The sequence below is a fragment of the Pelodiscus sinensis genome, chromosome 8 (genome assembly GCF_049634645.1).
Source record: "Pelodiscus sinensis isolate JC-2024 chromosome 8, ASM4963464v1, whole genome shotgun sequence".
In the NCBI taxonomy this organism is placed as follows: Eukaryota; Metazoa; Chordata; order Testudines; family Trionychidae; genus Pelodiscus; species Pelodiscus sinensis.
Genome location: NC_134718.1, coordinates 37,844,733 through 37,864,544, shown reverse-complemented (window position 1 = coordinate 37,864,544; position 19,812 = coordinate 37,844,733). Strand labels below are relative to the sequence as shown.

The following is a 19,812-nucleotide window of genomic DNA, read 5'->3' as shown; positions in this document are numbered from 1 at the left end:
AAACATGATATAGTGAGCAAAACTGCAGATGAATTGCCTATTTAAAAAAAGAATTGAATGAAGAACATAATTTCATCCAATAGCAGTAAAATACGTTAATAGCATAGTTAGATATTCACACTGGGGTTGCACACTTGAGATAGAATTTCCCAGATTAGAAGCTGTCACATAAGAAGGTAAATAATGAAAATTTAGAAAAGTGTGGAATATCTTCTTCTTGGTCTTTATTTACACACACACACACACACACACACACACACACACACACACACACACACACACGATTAATTTAATTTCTATACGGTTTAGGTTTATTCCGTTCCAAACACTCAATTTCAAAAGTTGTGTACTAGTTTAAAAAGCGATGGTCCCATTTTGTTGTCAGGTACTGTTCTTGCTTGTGACCTGTTGTATTTTGTGTATATGAGCTCTTTTAAATTAACTGTAATCACATGATTATGAATCTTACAAGTCTGAGTTAGTCTTGAGTCTGGTTAGTGCTTCCATTTTCTTACTTAAGATTTGGGGGAGGGATGGAGCAAGACACAAATGTGTTTTTGTATTGCACTCAATACATGCATGTTGAAGGAAAAATAGACCTTTTTTTCTTTACTCTGTTCTTGACTTTTATTTGGTTTCCTGTTCATGAGGTTAGCATAGCTCTCTGAGAAACCTAGGAATGATTATATTTACCATTCTCTTAAAAATCTAAATGAGAAATATTGCCAAAATTCACGAGTAAAATACAACTATCTAGTGTATGGAGTAACAGCACCAACACAACCTAAAGCTTATTGCTAGGCCCATGTCTACCTGCTTCCATGTTCCCTCTAAGAGTTTTTAATATCTAGAAGAAGAAGAAGAATACACTGGTTGTTCAGCTCAGACTTTTTTTGTTAGAAGACATTTTATGGAATTCCCTATGCAAAAAAGTTAAAATCTTTAATTACGTTGCTCCCCTACAAAGAAAAAGAAGAATACTTGTGTGCTATAAATGTACATTAATCCACCACTGCCACTACCTACTTAATGCAAAATTACCATTGTAAAAATATTTTTAATTAACCTCCCATAAACAATATTTCCTGTGCTGCAGTTACAAAACTATACCTAAAAAAGGGGATAGTTTGATCTCTGATTTTAGACCTATCTTTTCAAGCATAAGGAGTCCCAGCTTCTATCAACATCTCCGATGTAGGAAGAGCCAAACCACATGTGGGATATCTAGATACAAGTATGAGAGGGGAAAGGGAAGACCAATGTTTTGCAGTTCTGGGATGATAATGTTGATATTGTTATCAGATTGAGGCATTTTCACTCTAAAGCAGGGTCTCAAACTCAGTTAACCTTAGGGTTAATGCCAGTCTTCAAATCCTCCACATTGGTGGGCCAATGTGCATCCATCTCTGCAGGGCTCCAGAGGGGATGTCTCTGCACATTTCCCCACCATGCATCTCCTGCCGGCCCTGGGTGATTTAACCACCCCAGGGGAACCATGGCGCCACCACCAGTAGCACAGCAGGGCTAGAGCGGCTTCCATCTGTTAGCTCTGCATCACTGCCAGCACATCTCTGTGGTCTGGGAGAGTTGTGTCCATAGGACAGGTAAGCTCGGCCGCCTTGGACCTCGCAGTAGCCATCTCAACCATCCTATGGATGGGATGGTCCCCTATACTCAGGTTAGCCTGCAGGGCCCTGGGGGACCACAGGGGAATGAAGCTACACAGCAGCCTGCTCTGCTTCACCACTATCTCCCAAGCCAGCTCATGTTGGGGCTGAGGTGTCTCACTTCCCGCTGCTCTGGTGAAGCCGAGCAGCAAAGCTGACCTGAGAGATGGGGAAGGAGCAGAGCAGAGGCTGCTGTGTACCTCTGCTTCCCTGCAACTCCCACCACTGTGGTGAGTGGACCGGGGCGGACTCCTGCTACCACCATGCACCAGAACTCCACTCCCACCGGTAATCCCTGAGGCTGTGTCCCTTGGGAAGGAGGCTTGAGGGAAGAGGTGCAATAAGGAAGGAGCAGGAGCAAGAAGAGGCAGGGTGGGGGTAGGAGTGGAACAGGGCCTGGACTTGGGGGAAGAGTACAGACATTTTCCTCCATTTCTCCCCTGCCCTCCTCGGGCTGCAGGGACTCATGTGCCAGCAGCCAGGCATGGGCCAGATTGTGGAAGTGCTCAAGCTGCAGATGGCCCTAGGTTATGAGTTTGAGACCCCTTCCCTAAAGCTCTCTATGACTTCTGCATCTTTGATCGCTCAGGATGAGTAGCAGCTTATAGTTATCCCCATTTAGTTGCATAAGCAAGCATATAATTTACAAACCAAAAAGGAAGATACCATATGTGAATCAATATGCATGAGTCAATTCGGTATACAGCAACCCTCTTTGGATTGAATAATATCAGTTTGATAATCTAATTCTTATGTACTCTTCCTCTGAAAGAATGGCTCTTGTATATGCCCCAAAGGTCTGCTTCTGCATCCAGAACCTTTTAAACATCTTTTACTCTTTTTATAGTGTACATGTGAAACTTAATGTTTCCTGACTTGCTTTCTTTTGGTAGGTTAACTTTGCATACTTTTACCGTAATGAATTTTCTCAGGTTCTTTTTGTTTGCCTTTGAAGAGGGAGAAAATCCATAATATGTTGCTATTTGGCCAATCACCACCAGATATCTGTAGCTAGGCCCTATTTCAGGACACAAATGTAAACTTAAGGAGTGCGGTTATATGGCACTTGCTCCCTGACTGTAAATCAAAATAGGTTTCTCTGTTGCCAAATTCTAATTTTGTAGCAAAATGTGTTCTCATTTTTTAAACAGCATATGTGATGGATTTAAATAGGAGAATGTTATGGATTCTGGGTACCTGAGATACTTAAATTCTAAAAGGTCCTGATCCAGCAACATGTCTCCTTTACTGAAATCTGTTGAAGCGGAGAAGGACTTCACCCCTGGTTTCTGATCTGGTGGTATTCACAGACCATTCCAAACAGGCAGAATTTTCCCCTGAATTTAAACAAATTTAATGGCTTTATTTTGATTTAATAAAATAAAATGTTTGTCTCTCACAAGTTTTTGCCCCCCCCCCCTATCAGTCTGCATGACAGTGATGTGATAACACAAGAAAGGTAGAGATAGTATTGATGGTTCTTGGGGATGAGTATAAAAGAGGGAGCAACATGACCAGCCATAGGATTTTACTTTACCCTCTTCAGTGCCATTCTCATAAATAAGCATTTAATGTGTATCTGGTAACCCAAAGCTGTGCAAACCCTTCCACATTATATGTGATACTTAATCTGTGAGCCACTAATTAAGAATTTTGAATGGGTGGGCTGCGGACAAGTTATATTTTTGTTGTCTGTGGTGATCTGCATGAAATTGACATATTGAAGAGTAGTTAATTTAAAATAAAATTTATTAAGTATATAGAGAGGTTCAGTTTAAAACAACGGTTTTACAACTTAACTATTCTGAACCAGAAAAACACTACCATATATTTCAGTTACACCAATGGGAAACTGTCAAATGTGTTACTTTCTGAAAAAGGTACTTTCTTTTCTCTAATCCTCTTAGCCAGCCAAACACTCTGCCTGATCTATTTCCCTCTAGTTTTGCCCACAGCTATCTCCCTTCAGGTGTCACTGGTGTGGTTGTTGAGTTTCTACCAGATGCCCCAAAAGTTGTTTCTGATCTCTGCTCCTAAATTTGTTCTGAATTGCGTATGGTTCTGTTTCACTTCCCATTTGCCTAGTCCATCTTTGTTTCTCCAAATGTAAAACCACACAAATGCCAGCCTAGTTACATTGGAGTAAAACTCTCCTCCCCCTAAATTCCATAATGCATACTTCAGTTTATGCTAGTGCAGCTTTTCTGCCTCAGACTATGGATGGGGTAGCTATATCAGTGCAATTTTTCTTACTGTTATGGAAGCCCTGAGTCTTTCTATCCCCATTTGCATTTTCTCTTTCTCCACTCTTCAAGTGGTGGTTTGATGTTGAAAGAAGTCCTTTTGGGTGCTAATTAAACTTTGTTTAAGTATTTATTGCATGTGACTGAAATTGTTCTGATGACAAATTACCTTTTGGCCTAGTGTTTCATGAGACTGGGATCATCTTATTAATATTAATTCTGGTTCCCTAAAATGTGAATTATTGACTCGATGGATTATTGCCTGTCTGTCGCATAAGGTTTTGGTGAATTATTGCAAAGATTACAGGAGAAGTTAATGCTACTGTAGTTCATATTCTCAGGTGGCATAATGCTTCATGCTATTTTGAATTGCCCACTAGTCTGTTTATTTTGGTTTAATGTCTCACATTTATGTGGGTATTCTCAATAGTTGCTTAGTTCATTGGGCCAAACTGTGCGCTGCAGTGTGGCCACTATCAAAAAGCCACTCCACACCTGGTATAGATGGATCACTGTAAGTGGATCTCCCCACTGTAAAGAGAGCCTCTGTTGGCAGATGATTCAGAAGCCAATAAACTAGCATCCGTGGCCAATGTAGACGCGCTTTTCCGGAAAAAAGCCCCGATTGTCATTTTCGCGATTGGGGCTTTTTTGCGGAAAAGACTACTGGGCTGTCTACACTGGCCGTTTTCCGGAAAAAGGACTTTTGCCCGAGCGGGAGCAGCATAGCTTTTCCGGAAAAGCAGCTGATTTCTTACAGTAGATCGTCAGTGCTTTTCTGGAAATTCAAGGGGCCAGTGTAGACAGCTCGCAGCTTATTCCGGAAAAGCAGCTGCTTTTCCGGAATAAGTGGCCCAGTGTAGACACAGCCGCTAAGTCTCCCACTTACTGTTATAGGGAGTGTAGCTGCATCTCCTGTGTGTTCTGGCAATCTTCAACTGCCATTTTGACTCCTTGGAGCTGTTGAAAGCAATACCAGTTAGTGATACTGTAATATACTTTGAATTACAGGATTGTCACACCGCCAGTTCAGGACTGGTAAATCCATAGGTGATTTAGAGTCACTGCTAACTCTTCTCAAGAGGAGGCCTGAACTGAAGATCTGGGTCTTTTATATATCAAAAAATAGTTAATTTTTTAAGACAGTCTTTCCCAAATCTTATGAATCCAGTATAATTAGTTTGACAGCTGTCCTATTGCCTTATTATTTTGAGGGTATTAAAATTGACTTTGAAAAGATGTAGTCCATGGTGTTGTTAAGTGCCATTATTTTCCCACTTTATTTCTGTTAGTTTCTCCATTATAATTCATCATTAACTTCCTCAGAAAACAATGACTGCTTGTTGCCAGGGTTCCTGTCTATTCTTGTACCTTCCTTTAGAGAGTTAGAAAATGAATGTGCTACTTGTACTCTGAGTGTCCCTTAGTATTAGGAACCGTTAAACTCAGTACTGTACTAAATAAGTATTTGTGAAAGGTCACTCTTCTTCACTCTTCTCCAGGTTTATCTGGAGATAGCCTGTTGTATTAAAAATATTGTAGGTTTATTTTACTTAAAGACAGCCTCAATTGGGATACTAAATCAGAAAATATCAATGCAATAGTGAGTTTTCTTCACACATAAAGAAAGAATGCAAGAATTGTCCATTATTAAACCATTTACTCTTAATAGAAAGAAACATAATTTGAAACTGTTTATCTTTAGTTGAAACTTTAGTCTCATATTTTGTCAGTTCAGGGATTGATGCAATTTTATAAACCTAAAAATCAAGGAAAAATGATGATGAAATATGAGTTTATTCCATATGTAACTTAATTTCATATCCTCTGGTGCGTGTCCTTTTATGTAAAATACCTTTTTATCACACATACCTCCCAAATGAATTTTATTGTATGAAAACTGTATTTATTAGACAATCTACAGAAAGTTAATGGTCTGTGCTCTGCAAGTATCTAGGAATGGTACTGGTCTTGCATGAGTAATTCTTTGTATTACCAAGATGACAAATATCCTCCCCTTGGAACAACAGAATAAATCTTACTGTAATCATGACCACAGATTTGCACTGAATTTTGGATTACAATAGATGCAAAAAATATTTGATTATAGGAATTAACATTGCTCAGGCTGTTGATTTTAAGTTGGCAATAGGATGTGAACACTGGCATAAGCTTACCAGCACTGGGGGATTCATTCATATGTGGTTTACCCCTATAAAGAGGAAGATTTTTTTATATAGCCATTTTAAATAGTGCTCATCATTGTGGTTGCTGGCTTCTATGAAACACATCTGCCTAAGCATAACTACTTTGCAAAATGCCTTTTAAATATGTTTATGATTTAATGTGACTAAGAGCAATAGTCTCCACAGAATACTGTGGATACTTTTATTTTCATGATTCTTTTTTCACTTTTGGCTAAGATGAAGCAAATTATCAATATAATTGGTATATCGTTTGTGTCATGAGGCTGTCCTTTACTAGCAGGAAAATAGTCCCAATGATTTAGTGGGTAGTCTCTATCCTTAATTCCTGCAATCCTTCATGTGTTGTCTTAGTAGGGCCTTTATATGCTGTGAACATATGCCTGAGGTTCTCTTACATGGAGATAGGGAAATATTACCAATTCCTATAGTTTGCCTATGTCATACTTGCTCTGCAGATTTTGCTTCTCAAAAGAAAATCCTAATGGTTTTCAATCATCCTTCTGCCACTTCTGTTTCCTTATTCCGACTTTCTGTGCCCCGTTCTGGAGCCCCTGAGAGATTTTTCCTACTTTCCATGGTCTGTGCAATAACTTATATAATTTTTCTGTTGCCTCCCTAAGGGATAGATAAGATTTGGTCCCCACTCTGAAATTCTTACAGTCATTTGATAGTTATTCTTATTTATAATGAACACTATTTGAAATAATTGGACCTCATTTTACCTTGAAGGAGAGTCTTGTTTTGACAATTGAAACTGAAATATCTGTAAATACAGTGTTAGCTGATTTGATTAACATGGAAGCATCTTATACTTGTTAGCACTCTGTGAGAATGTTAATAATGAATGTTCTTTATTATTGTCTTTCTCCCTTCAGGTATAGGGTTAGGGAACCCCAAGACAGCACTACTTAGACAAATAACAGTATTAACATTGCACTTTTGAGAGCGTAACAGAGGCTTAGTCTTGCTTTAGAATAGAGCAGTCAATGAGGGAGGAGGTTAATATCCATCATTTTTTTTTCTACCTGTAAATTTTCCATAGTCTTTCATTACCACGAAAAAGAGCAATAAAAGAATATATATGTTCTGGGTTGTTTTATTGTTTTCCCTAGTAATCGTAATGATGACATTTTAATTAAATTTCATGAAAGTGAAAAGTTTTGAACAAAGTTAGGCTAGCTGTTTTTCTAAGTCATACTGGAAAGGCTAGTGTTCTCTATGCTGTGTTCATCAATTAGATCAGTGCTGTTTGTGCTTGCAAAGTGTTTTGTTTAGAGTATATCAAGGAAATAGAAAAATGAGAGCTATATAGTACATTTAACGAATAAAACTGATGTCTGACATAATGAGTTGTTTTGCCAGTACCATTGAAACATATATGCTGTATGAAATAATATCCACAAGACTTACTTTGAAAGACAATTTTTATAGTGTAAGCAAAACAAGTGTATTTTCAACAACATATATTCTAAATTCATTCTTGTTTTAAGTTTCTAGAGCAAGGCTAGTCAGCATGAGGCCTGTGGCCCGCGGTACAGTTTTGGTTTAAATGGGTCTCAACACAAAGCCCACGGGTGGGATTCTTTGAACGTGGCCTCCACTGGGAACACTCTCCACAATGGCGAGGTGTCTCCTAGGCGGGTGAGCATTGAAAGATGCAAACAGGCAGGTTGGCTGGAACAGACGGGTACAGGGTGTCGGCTTTTCTAGCCTCCAGGGAGGAGGTGCTGGGAGTGCTGGGGCATTGTGTGAAAGAAGCTATTTGCATATATATTTGCATGCACATGCAATAATACTTAGGTTGGGGCCCTCGGCATGTGCTGTGAGTATTGCTGTGGCCCCCAGGGCTTCCAAAGTTGAATAGCTCTGTTCTAGAGCCACAGCTTGGCTCCTGTTCAAGAAAATGTGGTTGCCTTGAAAGAAATTTTGATTTATATTGCCAGTTTTACATTTTCATAAAGTAAACTTCACCCCAGTGTACAGGCTCTTTGCATGGCCCTACACCTACCCTTAGTAGTTAGACTGGACACCGAGGAGATAAGCAGAAGGAAAAGGTGGAAGCAACACTGCAGCATCCATTTCATGAATAGGGAGGATGGGAGGAGCTAGGTGGCCACCAATCATCCACCCACATGTTCTAGAGCAGCATGAGGCCCGTGGTACAGTTTTGGTTTAAATGGGGCTCAACACAAAGCCCCCGGGTGGGATTCTTTGAACATTCTTTGAACACTAACATGTTTTTTTTGGAAACAGTGGCGGAGAAACTAAGATGTTGTGTTTTCTGCATGTTTCCCACATTCCTCACTCCCACTTTATGTATCACTTAAGTGCCACATTCAGTTTGGTGAGGGGCCTCAGCACTGAGATAACTTTAACTAAAAAGGGCAGATCATTTGGCTGCCATCAATTGTCATTGCTCGATTGAAAATATGACTTCAGCAGAATGATGACCATTTACCCTGACAAAGCATCTGCCCCATAATGGGTGGGAATAAAATATGCTCTTCTGTCTGAATGTCAATATAGCAGTGACTTACATGGGGATGTACTCTTTAAATGATCAGACCACCTAAAGCATGGACATCTGAGCCTTTTAAATGAGGGGCCTGTTTTGATGTCAGTTATATTGAGGAAATCATGAGACTTAATTTAATTCAAATAATCATCTGGTGTATAGTGAAATCAGAAGTAGATTCAAGTCAAATTAATCAAGTCAATATTCTTCAGTACCATAAAACGCCTTTTAAATCTTGTGTATTGTAGATGGAGTTTGAAATGAATTTTTAACTTTCAGATTCCTACAGGCATTGTCTTTCTGGAACAGGCCAATGACCCATTTTGGGCCACACACTCCTCACCTCATGGACCTGGCAAATTGTCCAGTATAATATTGGAGTAAGGAAGAGATGGTATTAGGAAGAATTGTTTTCTCCAATACCAGATTGTGATTGACTTGCTGAATATTAATACTCACTTTTTAAAAATCACAGCTTATTGTAGTGACAGTTTTGTTTTGTTGGTGTCTGCTCTCTAAAGTAAAAATCACTTGCCCTCTAATCAAATGGTTCTATAATGCCAACATATGGAGTAAAAGTGATTGCACAAATGCTATAGACAAAGATATCAAATACAGATGGGTTAAAGGCATAGCTATCCCTTCCAAACCATCCTTATTTAAACGATCCTATTTAAGCCCTAATTTGTACACATACACCATCCTCAACTATTCATTTGTACAAAATCCTCTAAGAAGCTTGTGATAGTCTTAACATTACTCTCTGTATTCGGAGATGGATTAGGATGGACTTGATAGACAATCTGAGGGGAAATATTTTAAGCATAATTAAACTGTTACACCTAAGTGCCTCAATGCAGCATATGATCTTAGAAGTAGGAGGAGTTGATACCACCTCAGTAAAAACTTTGTAAATGTTAAGAAACAATTCTGTTTGTCACATATTTTCTATCTTGTGCTGTGGCAGAGATACTGAAGTATTTCAGGAAAAAATGGTTAAATTGTACATTCACTTATACATACCAGAGTATTAATATAAGGATGTTAAAATAACTTGTTAATAATTTATACCTTTTTATAATTATATATGTTGACAATAAACTGTTTTCCTGCTAATTCCATCAAAAGTTGCTAATTAAACTGAGAACCTCTGACTTCTATTTCTAAAGCAATTGCATGCAAAATCCTCATCAACTGTATATTTTTGTATGTACTGACAATACAATTCCTTGAAGATACCACTAATATGTAACCAAAGATATTAAGTTTTATTTCTGTAACAACGTTTTCTATATTGTATTTAATAAACTTTTGGATTATCCTTAATACTACAGAAGGAATGTCCAACATGTACATTATTGAAACTTTTTGTATTCTCAATTCTGTCATTATTATGAAAACATAATAAACTATAAATCACAAAGTCTTAAATTTTTCATTTGTTGTTCTGTATGTTGAGAATAAATACTGGAATAGTTATGTTATTCTAAACATGAAACCTGTAGCTAAAAAACATGATGATTATAAGTCTTTACCTCTACTTCTGTTTCAAACATGGCATAACTAAGTGAATGCTTATCATAAATAGAACAAGTTAACAAGCACACACACGCACCCCTCAGTATTTTTCATTTCTTCACAGATGGACTTTGCTTTCAGACTTGTTGGGAAAGTATTGGAATCTTTACAAGCAAATGCATCCATCAGCGCACCAGGGCACTGTGTGAATGTGCTAAACTTCACATTCTGTTAATAAACTAAAATGTCAGACAAGTGGATAAATCTTGCCTTTCTTACCATAGGTCCAAGGATCTAATAAAGGAGGCAATCCTTGACAATGACTTCATGAAGAATCTAGAACTATCTCAGATCCAGGAGATTGTGGATTGTATGTATCCAGTGGAATATGGCAAAGACAGTTGCATCATCAAAGAAGGAGATGTGGGTTCACTGGTGTATGTCATGGAAGGTATGGTTTGTAACCCTGACACTTTGACCATTCCGTTTAAATATTTCCCTTTCATTTTATCAGCTTACACCCAGATGAAAAGTGTGTTTCATGGCACAGATCTATTTTTATCCACAGGGAAAATGGTTGAAAAAGATGAAACACTACTAATATATGATTGCTGACTGATTGCATGGTCTGTTCATTTTTGGTATACTAGTATTAGAATTCAATGTGAGCTAAAGCCCTGATCCTACACTGAGATCTACTAGTACTAACCGAAGGCTACAAAAGTCTCTCTGAGTCTGTGCCATGGATCCTGATGTAAGTTGAGAGCATAATGAAAGAAAGATGGTCTAAGGCAAAGGACTGGGGATCAGAGGCAAAGGACTGGGGATCAGAAGTGCTCACTTTAGGATGGTGTAATACTCCTGGAGTGCTGTGAGGCTAAGTTAACTAATGTTTATAATGCACACCATGAGCCTGAGATGTAAGACACAGCATGCAAGTGAAACAAATTATTATTTAGGAGTAATGGAGAGTGACTATGGATTCATCATGATTCATAATGTCTGCTAATACAACTAAAGTAACTAACAAGGCAACTTTATTTTCCCTTAGGAACAACATGGTGAATGAGTGGAAGGGCCATCTATTCTTGGGTAGCCACAATATTTCTGAGAATCTTGTGGTTTGATATTTATAGGTGCTGGGCACAGTGAGTTCCCTTTGCTGTTGGTAGTCATCCCCCTGAAAAAGGAGGGTCTGGATGTATATTCTGGAGCTCCTGACTTGGTCTAAGACTTGACATGCACATGTGTGACATTTTCTAGATATTTCTTTTGAAAAAAAAAAACCACACTCTTAAACTATATAGGAAGAAAGGTATTGCCATACTGGATCAGACCAGGAGTTTATCTAATAAAGTATCATGTTTCTTAGAGTGGCTAGTATGAAAGGCTTCAAAGATAAGTGCCTCTGGCATTGGCCACTGTCAGAAACGGGCTGCTGTTCTAGATGGGCTATGGGTCTGATCTGATTTGGAAAACTAAATATACATGTATACAGTTACTTCCCTATTCCTTGCCAGAAACGACTCTTATAAACATTTTGATCAGGTAAACATTGAAGAAAAAAGTAATTTGAACTGTGCATGCCATACCAGTTCAAGTCTCTGAACCATGTACTGGAAAACATTTACAATACCCATATCTATGAATTAATTTCATATACTTAGCCTATTCCTTTTAAACAAAAGGCTGCTCAAGGCAGTAAGTCATGCTTTTGTACAAAATTTCTTGCCAAACTCTTAATAATGCTCTCCAATTGCAAAATTCTTCATCCTTTTAAAGCTAACTCTTTTCTCAAGGCACATTTGATTCCATCAGCATTTGACATTTATGTTTTGTGCATTAGAACAGCATTTTACACGGTGAATTAGTAAATGGGAGAGTCAAAAGCCAGCTCACTGAACAGGTTTTACCCATATTATATGAAAAGGCATGCAATTTAAAAAACTCATAATTTGATTGTAGGAGATGTCAGAAAATCATTCTGACTCAACATAAAACACATCAGCTTGAAACAGAACACATGTGTTCTCAATGATTTCTTTATGCAGCCTGATAAGTTACGGTTAATAAGCTTTATATGAATTGTTTAATGCCATGTTTTTATATAAAAGCTTTTCAAAATGCTGAAAGTCCAAACCGGTGCTAACACAACTCTACTATTATGTGCAAGGGGCTTGACTGGTGACAGACATTCCACGCAGCATTAACCCTTAGTAAACTTGAGGGGAAATATCTACAGAATTAATGTTGACTCTGTTGAATTTTGGGATGAATGTATAGACAGGAATGCAAAGAAAGAGGCCTGACACCTGCCATTTTGCCACTAGAATCTGGGGCATACAAAAAAGAGTTTAATTCTTCATTGGAAGTTCTGGCCTATATTATGCCACCAGAAGTATATAATTTCTTGAGTTACAGCTGCCCACTCTGAGCACATTCCCCAGTAGAAGTGCTAAGACTATTGAGGCCTCCATACTATGGGGCTTTCAGTGTACCTTTGTCTCTGCTACAGCTTTTTATGTAGGAAGTCATGGTTTTGAGCCTCAGTGAATCTCTTTGTTTTTGGCTGATCTTCTAACTTAATTTAATATATGTTATTTATATAGCTCCTTAGCATTTTTCAAACAAAATCATGAAACAAAATCATTTCACTCTGTGCTTGGACATAATATAAGGAGTGGCAACAAAAATAATGGAGCTGAAAGGAGATTTTATCCAGTGGGTCAAAACAGGGTTATGACCACAAGATCATTTGCTTGCTTTGGCTAGGTATGTATGCATCTTAATAGTTCTGCTTTTTAAAGTTTTTGTTTGTTTATAAAGTTAGTTTAAATGTGTTAAATTCACTGGAGAAACCTTTCCTTAATTTACTATCAACACTATTTTTTCAATATATGTTGAAATCTTTCTTTTTGTGGATTCTATTATGTACTCCTGAGGGAATTATTCCCCCCAAAATTAAAAAAATGCACCAAAATATAAAAATATTGTGCACAATATTATTTTATTTGTCAATAAGTAAATAAATATGGAGGCTCCAGCATGCAGTGGAGAGCGCTGATCACTGGCTGCACAGAGGAGGGAAATCACTCTGAAACAGCTTCTCCCCACTTCCAGCCAGGACAGGGTTTCAGCAGTGAGGCTGCACTCAATCCTAAGGCCATGCCAGGGCCTGGCCTGTCCCAGAAACACCCTGGGGTCATGTCCCTCCATGCCAGGCACATCGGGTGTGGTTTGGCAGGCTTACTCCAGCAGGATCTAAATAAGGAAGGGCTTAGTTTGGGGAGATCCAGATGTGAGGTGAAAGAGTTCTTTGTGGGGCAATCTGGGTATGAGTGGCTTGGTGGGGGATTTGGATGTGCAGGGGAGGGTTCTGTTTGCAGACGCAATGGGTCCGCATTAAAATAGATGGGGCTCATTGGGGAGGTTTGAGTGGGGGACTCTGGAGGAGGTCTGGGTGCTGAGCAAGTGGGGCTTGGTGGGGTGGAAGTCTGGGTGCAGAGAGCTTATCAGGTTGGTCCATTGGCAGAAGGGGTGTAGGCTCATCAGGGTAGGGGTTCGATTGGCCTGGATAATAGGGGGTACCCTAGTTCCTGCTGCTGAGGGGGAATCAGATGCCAGGTTCTTGCTTCCCCTTTTCATTTCCCAACCCCCCTTGCTCTGCCCCAATGCATACATTCACCATTGTACAGAAAACAGTATGGTGACCACATAGGGCACTCAGCATATGTAGAAGGTGAGGGCAACAGGGATTAGGAGCAAGGAGGTGACCTTCAACTGCAGAGTCAGCAAGTCAGAAAGGTTCTCTCCTTTCCTCAGGCAGCTCTGTGTTCACAGAATTGGGGGAAGGTGACATGTGACCTGCATGCACCCTATGTCTCATTTTTGTTTGTGGGGGGGGGGCAAGTCCCTCCTAAACTATGCCCATAAGCACCCCCATCCCTGTGGTGTTTACCTCTCCATTAGCTGTTGGAAAGCATGTGCTTGTGCTGCTGTGAGGACTATGTGACTGCTTTTGTGTTTCCCATTGTTTCCCTGTTGTTTTCTGCAGGGGACATGAATTACACACAGTGAAGCAGAATTCCCCCAGAAGTTATTCTTCTCTTGTGCTTGTAACTCTCATCTATGTTAACTGAAGTTATTCATGTACAGCACTGGGTAACAGTTAATGCAGTGTCTATTTCTAGCTTTTAGTTCAACATTCAGATGCAGACTTTTATATATGTGAATGAGATACAAGTGCTGTTTCCTTAGCAGGAGTGGCTCGAGGAGAGCTGCCGGCAACTGGCACCTTAGGCGGAATGCGCGATCGGCGCCCTGCCTCCATAGTCCTTAATGGTGTGACGTCATCATTTGGGTGCTACATTAAACACGGCGCCCTAGGCAACTGCTGAGGTTGCCTACATCCACAGGCCGCCCCTGTTCCTTACAGGTCATAATTTTCTAGCAGTCTAAACACTATGTATTGAAAAAACAAACCTCTTTTGTTGTCACTTTTTTCCTGTACACATTACACTATCCATTTCATGGACATCGTGATAACCCTTAACTGCCCTTGTGCTGCATTGATATCCATTTATCATGAAGAAACAATACTGATTCCACGATTAAGGCTGAAACATTTCTTGTCAGACATGTGAGGTTTGTAAAACATGCTAGCTACACTAGATTTAGTGGCGTTTTGACAGTTCAAATCCCTGTGCCTTGAAATTTGAGTCCTAATTTTTCTTTAATTCTATTTGTTATTTATATTTGCAGAATTCCAGAGCCCTGCAGATCTGAGAATGTTGGTAGATTATAAAGCTCCTAATCTCTGGTTTGCCACTGTGTTTTTTCCTACACTTTGATAAGATAATTCCAGATCTGCTAAATTCCTTAGGCTAGACTGTAGTTTTATCAATAACCCTCAGTAAAAGTTGGCAAATAGCTGTCCTCTGCCAAGAGCAGCACAGACAACAGATTGTGACTAAGTCTCTCCTTGGTTCTCCACTAGCTCCCATGAGAGAACTGACTGGTATGTCCTCTTCTACCCAACTACATGGATGGAAGGACTAATGATTCTGCAGAAACTGTCCTTCTTTCATTAACAAAAAGTGACGCTGAATGCAGGTTATGTTGGACTTCACTAAACTCTGTGCACTGCTTTATATGTCTGCATGGTTTCCAGATCAACTGCTCACATTCCTTATTTTCCTGGTGTTCTGTCAATAACAGTCCCTCCAGAGAGCGTGTACTTTCTTACTCTCTGATTCCATTGATCATGACACAACTTTCCAATTGTACAAATATTTTAATATGAACAGTAACTAATATTTGATGCCCTACCCCGGCACATAGCTAAGTACTGTAGATTCTTCTCTTTTACCTCAGGCTCTGCTGATTACAGTCTTAAGTAGCTTGTTTTCCTCAACAGAGGATCTCACAGGGAGTTACCTAGGTTTATATCCCATTCTAGCAAATGATTTCTGTGGGGTTGGCTTCTGGATCTCTGTAGGCTCTCTCTTCTTGTTGTCTGCTGGCTCATAACTGCCTCCTGGTCCTTCAGATCACTTGTATCTCTTGCGTAGTCACTGTTTGATCTTGTAACACTCACAACTCCTTTAGTCCACTTTTTCTAGTGTATCTCTGTCTTCAACCTCACAGGCATTCATGTCTTCAGGGCTGGCAGACCAGCCATTCTCTAGAGCCAGCATTGTTGGCCATCTCCTCGTGATAGTATCTCCATCCTTTTGGTTGTAACAGGTCTCTCTTCATTGGCAACTATTTTGGCAGCCTCTTAATGATGTATTCCTGTGTGCCAAAAATGTTAAGAAGGGCTCTGAGTCAGAAGAAACAGCCTTGTGTAAGAGTCCCTTAGATGCCTTTACAGCTGATTGTGCCTTACTATGATTTTGTGGATATACTGAGGAGAAAGTATAGTGGTCAAACTCCCCTTTTGTATGGAAATTCTGAGGCAAATGGAATGCCATATCCAGAATGCTCATATACCAAGTGAGCATTCAACTTTCCAACTGCTGACTTGCTGGTTGTATTGGGCAAGGCATAAACCTCCCAGAAGTTTGAATAATATACTGTAATCAGTGTTCCCTGCAAGCTGAGCATTTGGGCGGCTAGTCAGGAGAGATTCAGGTGCTGCCCAGATGATGGGCAGAGTGCCCACAGCTGACCACATCCAGCACCATATGTCACTATTGGTGGTGCACATACGTGCATGCCTTGGTGCTCACAACAATATTTATTCTGCACATAAATAGAAAATCTTAGAGGGAACACTAACTGTAATTACTTACTGCTTCCCCTTGAATATTAAATAAATCAACTCCTTTCTGTTCCCATGATTGGGTAGGTACCTCATGTGGTAAGAGTACTTCTGTTGGAAGCTATCACCTTCCTGGTCTCACTGAACATCTTGCTTTGTGAGCTGATGTGTGGGGTTCACTACTGCAACCATATGGACAAAACTTGGATGATGCTTGCTAGGAAAAATAGATTCTCTGTATCACTTTCACTTCCACTGGATTGGATGTGTCTCTGGTGATCTTCATCTTCTTGGCATCTGCTTTCAGTTCCTCCCTGCTGTGAGCAGATGTCCAATGTACATCACTTCACCTTTTCTGAGTGGCATTTTTTCTGGGTTGAATTTTACATTCTCAATTGCTGTAGAAAAGCTTGTGTTTTCTGTCGAGGTTTTGTTTAGCTCCTGTATTTCTGCTCCCTTCACCCACAATGAGGACATCACAGCATTTACTTTCACCCCAGGCTAGCCTTCCAGCACTTGAGTGAATTTTCTTTGGTGCAGGGCTTACGCTCACTGGTATATCCAACCTTAGTGACCAAATGGTGTTGCAAACGTTTGAGGTTTTAACCAGACTTATGTTCCACAAAGCATTCCTTGCACCACAAACTATAGAGATTTTGGCTTTGGAGAGCTTTGCAAGAGGCCATAAAGTAGATGGTGGCATCCTTTCAATGCCTGGGTCAGTGACTTTGGGACTATTCAGATGTGTAATTTTGCATTATGGTTTCTTTACCATCTCTCTGCTGTTCACGTGGCTCTGCTGGCCTGTGGGAGTGTTGTGGTACCTCCAGCTCTGTAGAATTTTGAGCTCCTTGCTTACTGTATTACATAGCGCCACTGGAATTTTCCTTCATGGTAAGCACAGACGTCCTATTGTGGAGTTTACTTCCAGTCACAGCTTTCCCTTGAGTGCTCATTGCCCTTTGTAAATACCCCTGTATGCTTTTTAAATGGTCTCTATTGTCCCTGAGATACCTTCTTTTTTGGCTTCTTTCACTACAACAACAAATTCTGATGCTGTGCCAGATCAGATTCATGGCTTGTAAGGCTCTATTTCTCAATGAGACTCTGTGGTCTCCATCTATCACCACAAACTTCAGATGGTAGCATCTTATTTTCTAGATGAGTTATTTTAAGGTCACGTTTTCCTATGGACTGTATTACGCTCTCAATGTACATTATTAATGTGTGCTGTCATGATTATGAGGGTTAGCCAGCAGCCTGGGGATTAAGGGGTTAACTACACCTAGCCAGGTGGAGTGACCAATAAGAATGTAGGTGGGACTTTTCAAACTGGGACAAAGGAATTTGGGTTTTTTTCTCTTCTCCTTTTGTCTCTCAGAGAGTTCTCTGCAGCTACAGAGAGGGACAAGCATGTCTCTCTCTTTCCAAGACACCATTCTTCATTTTCTGTAAGTAGGGTAAAGTTTAGGTAGTTTCGTTAGGTTTTATTGTTTTAAGGATTGGGTATGGGATCTGAGATCTGGCATTGCTTAAAAGATGTTTTGGCTTTTCTTTGTAACTAAGTTCTAGGCCCATGGAGTTTCTCCATGAGTATATTTTGTTACCTTCCTCTCTAGTCATTATACTTGCAACCGGAATATTGTTGTAATAATAAAAGTTCTTTCTTTTCTTTTTATTAACCTGGCAGTGGTTAATTGTGTGCCTTGATTTTTATTTTAGGGGTAAGATTTCCCAAATGATCTTTCCCCTGATTTCTTTATCAACATTTGGGTGGTGGCAGCAGAAGTTTTATTCCCAAGATCTAGGTTTTTAAGATTTTGGGGGGAGTTTGATACCAAAGCCTGGTAGATAAGGCTTTGGGGTACACTTGCTGGCCCCCACTTCTGCATTTATCATGCCAGAGTGGGGAAGGAGCCATGACATGTGCGCTTGGTTTTTTTTTTTTATAATGGGCATCGGGTCTAATTAACCCTAAGGAATCACATTGAAGGAGGCCTCTATTTCAAGCACAGAACATTTCCCTGTTAACATTGTTGCATATGTAGAGTTTGGTATAGTCCTTTGTTGTTTTCCTGCACTAATGGCATGAATCTGTTACAGTCTTGCACTCAGAGAGAGTCATAATGTCATTATCCCTGCTGTCTGACATGCTATCCCCTGCCTTTACAAGTCTTCCTGAGACTTTGTTTTGCTTTAGCACACACTGCTAAAAAGGTTCAACTTGCCACATTCCTTGAAATGCTGTCATAGAGCAGAGTACTTTTCCTTTACCCTCTCCTTCTGTCTCCCAGAGTAAATTCATCTCATTATGGATATAGAGCTCTGACTACCTCTTTTCCTTTTCACAAAGCAATCCCTGTACAGCTTGCTTAGTTAGTCCGTGCTCAACCTACTCTTTAGCTCATGTCTTTGTTCCTAATTTATCTTGTCCATTGTGAGTAAATAGCTCCCTGGGTGGTCTCCTTATCTAAGCTGGCTCAGTCCTTGTCTTTTTACATACCCCACCGTTCAAGCCCTGACCATTGATGCAGGTAGCCTATGCCAGGGAATTCAGTGGCATGCTATGCCTCCTTTCTCCCTTGACCCAGATGAATAGAGCAATAGATGCCTTGCCTTAGGCTATTAAGTGACCTCTAGAGGAGTACATCTTGGTGCATCATTTAGGAGAGAATTTTTATGTCTATGAAAATTGAGGAAATTCTTATGAAACAATTTTGATTAAGACAGTTCAATGCTGTAAATAATAATATGTTCAAGAAACATTATTATTATAACATTATCAACTTAAATGTTTAAAGGGGAAAAAAGCACACTATAGGCTCCTAAATAATATTGCTACTTCCATTACTGTAATGTAAAACCATCCTCACTAAGGGTGTGTCTAGACTACATGCCTCCTTCGACGGAGGCATGTAGATTAGCCAGATCGGAAGAGGGAAATGAAGCCGCGATTAAAATAATCGCGGCTTCATTTAAATTTAAATGGCTGCCCCGATCTGCCGATCAGCTGTTTGTCGGCAGATCGGGGGAGTCTGGACGCGATGCCCCGACAAAGAAGCCTTTCTTCATCGACACAGGTAAGCCTCGTGAAACCAGGTTTACCTGTGTCGATGAAGAAAGGCTTCTTTGTCGGGGCATCGCGTCCAGACTCCCCCGATCTGCCGACAAACAGCTGATCGGCAGATCGGGGCAGCCATTTAAATTTAAATGAAGCCGCGATTATTTTAATCGCGGCTTCATTTCCCTCTTCCGATCTGGCTAATCTACATGCCTCCGTCGAAGGAGGCATGTAGTCTAGACACACCCAAAGGGTATGTCTACACTACCCCGCTAGTTCGAACTAGCGGGGTAATGTAGGCATACCGCACTTGCAAATGAAGCCCGGGATTTGAATTTC

At 40.0% G+C, this 19,812-nt stretch overlaps 1 protein-coding gene across 4 annotated transcripts in view; it reads left to right on the top strand.

Annotated features, from left to right (window-relative positions):
• The window catches only part of PRKG1 (protein kinase cGMP-dependent 1), a 1,023,509-nt gene that overhangs the window by 209,971 nt on the left and 793,726 nt on the right, over positions 1-19,812 (top strand). For all 4 annotated transcript variants that reach the window (XM_075935047.1, XM_075935048.1, XM_075935046.1 and 1 more), the window contains exon 2: positions 10,435-10,601. In XM_075935047.1, coding sequence (XP_075791162.1) covers positions 10,435-10,601 — 167 coding nt within the window. The remainder of the gene's footprint in view (positions 1-10,434; positions 10,602-19,812) is intronic.